Below are 5,670 nucleotides of genomic sequence, written 5' to 3' on the forward strand. Positions count from 1 at the left end.
TAAGTCTACCAAAAGACTAATTTCAGACACAAATAGAAAGATCTAGCATTAATGTGGTGATTGTGAACATGAATTTCCACCAAGGTAAAAATCAAAAGGCAAAGAAATATTTTCATGAAATGTAGTTCTTTCTAGTGTATTTCAGAATGAGAATTATAGGAAAGTGTACTCCTAAAAAAATATGGGAATCATTGGCATAATGAACTGATAAAAACTTTTAATTTAAGGTCTCTACTTTTCCATAGGGAACGCAGAGCATAGGCTGCAACAAGACAAGTTCCTCACATGCAGATTCAAAAGCAACACACACAATTGAATTTTTGTGCCAGTTTAAGCTTTAGCTTACTATCAAAGATGACAAATTAATGCCAACATTTTACACATCTGGAACCCACTCATTATGTCCTGCACAGAGACCACCAGTTAGTTCAGCATTTAGAGATGTTTACGCCTACCCACCTATCATTATACTTCTACATGTAAACATTCCTTGTCTTTATGGAATAATGAATGATTTAACATGGGAATACACTGAATCAAAACCACTCATGAATAAGAATCATGTCCATGCCTCACAGCTTGCTTGCTTTCTCTCAAACTTCTCTTCCCCTTCTAAGAACATGAACTGCTCTACCCTATGTCCCATGCACTCTTTCTGCTTAAAGTTTTTCAGTCCATTACTAGCCCCTCCTCTCTAGTCTCTCTTCATGTTTTCAATCATGTATTTTGTAGCACACACAAAAATAGGTGTGGTAGAACTGTGATGTATATGGAGCTCTAAAAATAATGATCATCTCAACTGGTTCTCTCGTGATTTTATGAGGGGAGAAAAGCTTCATGAAATATTTAATTTTACCTGGGTTTGAATTGATGTTTTAATCAGTTTCTGGAAAAGATAAATCATGTCATGATATTTTTTGAGCAAAAAAATGTATTAAATCAAAGTGAAACCAATAAACATTTAAATTATTCAGAATGTGCTTCTTTTCTACACTGAAAAAACCCCATATTTATCTAAAATGTTTTGCCCAAATCTAAGTCTCTATAGACAATGACAGATGAAGGTATAAGCAAGATTTGTAGAGATAAGGCATTCCCAACCCAGTACTGTTACCTCTAAGAGCTGTTTCAATGATAAGGACCTAAAGAAGCTCAGTCACAGAAAATATAAGCTTAGCAGGATCCTAAATCTAGCACATTTTCCCCATACAAAGAAGCTGCACCAAAACAAACCAGAGAAAATCCCAAACATATCCCAAAGCAAAGCAAAACAAAACAAAACAACTTACTGTCTTCTTCAACATTTTGACGGCGTAAGGTTTCTGGGTCCCTTTCTGCCTGCATCTGTAGACAATGGATGTAGCCCCACTAAATTAAAAAAAAAAAAGGAAGAATAGTTGTACATATACCTCATTGAATTTGTCAATAAACAGACTTGCCTAGCTGAAACTACATTTTCTACTCCTTCCAGTCTGGGCAAAAATATCTCATTTTTCCCCACAGATATAAGAAAAGAAACAACTCAGCATAAATACTTCTCTGTTGAATCAGTGAACTCCAGCAGTTCTTCAGCCAACAGAACTTGCAAGAGCTCAAAATGCTTCTTGGTCACAGCTTTTTTGGCTTCTGACATTTCCTGAAGATTTCCTCAGGGTATCAAGTGAACACTGCTGGGTCCTGCACTTGTGACACAACAACCTCATGCAGCACTACAGGCTGCTCGAGGAGTGGCTTGAGAGCTCTTCAGCTCTTCAGCCCTTCCCCAGGAAGGGACTTGAGGGTTCTGGCCTACAGCCAGCTCAATATAAGCCAACAATTCGCCCAGGTGGCCAATAAGGCCAATGGCATCTTGGCCTGTATACAGTACTAGGGAAGTGATAATCTCCCTGTACTTGGCATTGGTGAAGCCACACTGTGAGTACTGTGTTCAGTTCTGGGCTCCTCACTTTAAAAAGACATTGAGGCACTGGACCGAGTTCAGCCAAGGGCAATGAGGCTCATAAAAGGTTTGGAACACATGTTGTATGAGGAATGGCTGAGGAAGTTGGGTTTGTTTAGCCTTGAGAAGAGGCACCTCAGGGTTGACCTCATCAGTCTCTACAACTACCTGAAAGGGTGTTGTAGAGAGGTGGGGTATGGTCTCTTCTGCCATGCCTGCAGCTAGAGTACTAGAGGGAATGGTCATAAGCTGAGACAGGGGAGATTCAGATTAGATATTAGGAAATGTTTTTTCAGTGTTAGGGTGGTCAGGCACTGGAATAGGATGCCCAGGGAGATGGAGTCACCATCCTTGGAGGTGTTTAACAGGCATCTGGATCTAGTGCTGGATGATCTGGTTTAAGGTTTAGGGGTTACAAAGGAGTGGCAGCTTAATGGTTGGACTTGATGGCCTTAAAGGTCTCTTCCAATCTTGATGATTCTATGAATCTGTTCTATGACATCCTGCTGCAAACCTGTGGCAACATCTTGTCTTTGTTAAGGCAAAGCATTTGCAACAATTAGTTGCATGGATTTTTTTCACTAGCAGTTGATGGTAGTAGTGGTGAGACAGAAGAGAAGAGGCACTTATTGTGCTCCTCCCTGCCCATCTGCCCACACAGACAAATTAGACACCAACGGAGTGTGCAGCACATTTGGTTAATTCAGTGGAAACTGGTGGAGCTTGTTCATGGCAAAAGTGGATTGAGCTTGCACCTTCTGTTTGCCTTCAAGGTGTACTCCCTTGATTGTGTTAAATCTGAGTACTCATAACATAAAATTATTGCTCTGCTGGGCAGAAGGCACTTCTCTGAGTGGGAAGCTGGGCTAGACAGTCTCCAGAGGCAGGATCTGCTGCTGAGGTTACTTGCTGTGCTTTACTTGTTGCCATTAAGGAAGGGACCTGTAATCTATGAATTAGTTAAAGAGAGGAAAAACCTCTGGCAAAATCATACTGGTTACAAACACTTCGGATACCTTTATTTTCTACCACAAAACAGATGCACTGAAGTGATGTGCATCAGCGCTGAAGCTAAGGCCTTTTTGGAAGCCTCCTGTCCTCAGGAGATCTGTCACCCACTCTAAGATTCAGGAGTTCTGAATAGCTGCAGATTTTTAAGCTAGAGGGGACTGGCATTATCATACAAGACTTCCAGAATAACCATTGCAGACCTGCATACAGCACCTCTGCAGTGAGTGAATTTCATATATACCTCACACCAAATTGTACTGCAGAGCTCTCTCAACCAGAAGAAACCCGTGTCAGTGTGTCCGTAGCAGATGACCAGAAGCTGTGCAATGACACAAGCAGCTTTCTTTTAAACAGTAGAATAGCATAGCCATGCCTGACTATATGAATAAAGCTGTGACACAAGATATGTTATTCTGGGTGCAGTGCTGTACAAAACTGCTATGTGTGTGCTGCACTTTTTCCTCCTCAGCATGGGCACAGGTGCCAGATTGCTTGGATAAGGCACATCCATATTTTTATGAGTACATGTGTGAGCACAAGAACTGGCATTTGACAGAGAAGATTTGCTTCAGAAACACCTCTTCATCAAGAAAGGTCACCTACAGCAAGGGTTATGCAGCTCAATCATCTGAAGGCTTGTGTGCATTGTGCATAAAGTAATCTTCACTTCATCTCAAATGCTAAAATGATTTGTCTCTCATAACAGTATATTGATAAATGTGTGGGAGTACTGCAAGCTTCAGTGAGTCCCAGAATCATTACATGAATTTAATTAGATCTCCTCTTCTTGGCCAAGTCCCAAAAGGCTCGATTTAGCAAGACGAAAAAAAACTACACCACATTACAAAACTTTCACATCTTTTAAATAAAAAAAATGTTAAAAGATAGAATTCTAAGAACCTACTGTGATAAGGTTTATATCTCTAGTATTTCACTGCAGAACTGTAATGGAGAAGTCAGTGCATAAACTGCAAATCTTTCTTTCACATATGCAGAGTGCAATATAAATATTAAACTCATTAGTTTACATAGGCTCTTACTAAGGAGGCAGCAAACTTTCTGGAATTATTGTACTTGGATGAGGGCAGAATTAGATAAGCTGTGCAGCTGATGATCAAAACAGACAGATTACCATTCCTGTGCATATCTCTAGGTGTTCAGTGCTGCTGGTTAGTAATTGTCTCTCAGTAATTCTGTTGTCAGTGTTTGCTTTACTAGTTTGCAACCTGGTGCTGCAAAGTCTTCCATATGAATAAGAATCTTGCCACCAGCACACTCTGATGATTTAACAGCACTGCCTGAGTGATGAGATTGATAGATAGAGCAGCAAGGGTATCATTGTACCACCCTTAACAGTTCATCTGACTGTGCCCAAAGATGGAAAACAGGTGGCATAATGCTTGAAAGAGGCATATGACAAACTAGATAGACAGGAATTTATGAATGTGAGTCCAGATGAGTAGTTTGCCATCAGGTTCAGTAGTCACTGTTCAAAACACACACACAGGGGCTACTTCAGAAATGATTCCCTATTGTAAAGATTCCTGACAGCACATCCCTGGAGTCCTAACTTGGGTAGAAATTGATTACAAGATATCACATGACTTGGGAACACTTTCAAAGAGTTTGCTTTTGGTCCATGTGCCTATGCCCAGGTCTGACAGACATGTTTCCACCCATAAGGAAAAAGATCAGTGAGCTAACAGCTAATATTGCCTTCCTTTTCCAGGTCAGAAACTAGTACTGGAACACAGGAACAGGATGGCAACCTACTTACACCATGTCGAGTGCAAAACTTAGCAGAGAGCTATTACTAGTACAGACCTGACTCCTCGTCTCTTTGGTGACAACAGGATGTCTTTGCTTCTTCCCAAAATTAAAGGGGAGGGAGAAGGCAGGGGCAGAAATCAGACCATGAGTCTCAATGTAAATATGCAAACAGAATTCCATGTGCAAATCATGATGTTTTATTTTGCTTATTTTGGCTTCCTACTGGAGCTCAGCAACCTTTCTGCTGAATCAGCACATACAGCTTTCCTGAGACTGTGGGACTTGGAAGGTCACCAACTGGCATGACGCAAGCTTTCATCACCAAAGAGTAGCGGGAAGATTCAGTTGCAAAAATCTCATGTGCAATTGTAGCTCAGAAAGCTGCTAATTGTAATTTCTTGCCCTTAAGTTTTTCAACATCAAAACAGGCTCTCAGAACTTCTGAAATTTGCATCAGCTAAAAATGTCATTGATGAATTTGGTCAGAATACACATATATGCAGAAAAAAAGCATTATTGTGGCAACATGTCAGTTTCTACAGGCATAGAATTTATGGCCTGATAGGCAGACCAAAAGTATATCAATGTCCCATTCTCTGCAGGTGGTGTTTCACTTCATCTGAATGATAAACATTAATGGTGCCATAGAGCAAGATCACCTATACTCAATGATTAAGGCACTTATTCGATAAGCAGCAGATGACAACACTAGAGAGTGTTTAATTCTACAGTATTAACAGTTTGAACAGAAGAAACTGAAAGGACCCTAAGGCCAAGCAGCTAATAATCTCTTGCAAAAGTACATTGCAGTGTGTGACTGACAGGGGACCCAGTCTCAATTCCACAAGGATACTCACTATATTGTTTTTGCCTATTTAGAATTGATCCTGTCAGCTCTTCTCTCTTTGCAGCTAGTGAATACATACATACATATCTACCTCTGCATATAT

The 5,670-nt window shown here is 40.4% G+C and overlaps 1 protein-coding gene across 1 annotated transcript in view; it reads right to left on the bottom strand.

The window, feature by feature from the left end:
• Positions 1 to 1,633, bottom strand: part of LOC103798637 (calcium/calmodulin-dependent protein kinase type IV-like) — a gene marked incomplete at its 3' end in the record, with an annotated part of 32,238 nt that extends 30,605 nt beyond the window's left edge. Inside the window, exons 1-2 of the mRNA XM_009070913.1 lie at positions 1,536 to 1,633; positions 1,290 to 1,368 (exon numbers count right to left, since the gene is read on the bottom strand). Of these exons, the coding sequence (XP_009069161.1) occupies positions 1,290 to 1,368; positions 1,536 to 1,633 (177 nt within the window). The remainder of the gene's footprint in view (positions 1 to 1,289; positions 1,369 to 1,535) is intronic.
• Between the last annotated feature and the right edge of the window lie 4,037 nt (positions 1,634 to 5,670).

Source organism: Acanthisitta chloris, unplaced genomic scaffold (assembly GCF_000695815.1).
Source record: "Acanthisitta chloris isolate BGI_N310 unplaced genomic scaffold, ASM69581v1 scaffold10003, whole genome shotgun sequence".
In the NCBI taxonomy this organism is placed as follows: Eukaryota; Metazoa; Chordata; class Aves; order Passeriformes; family Acanthisittidae; genus Acanthisitta; species Acanthisitta chloris.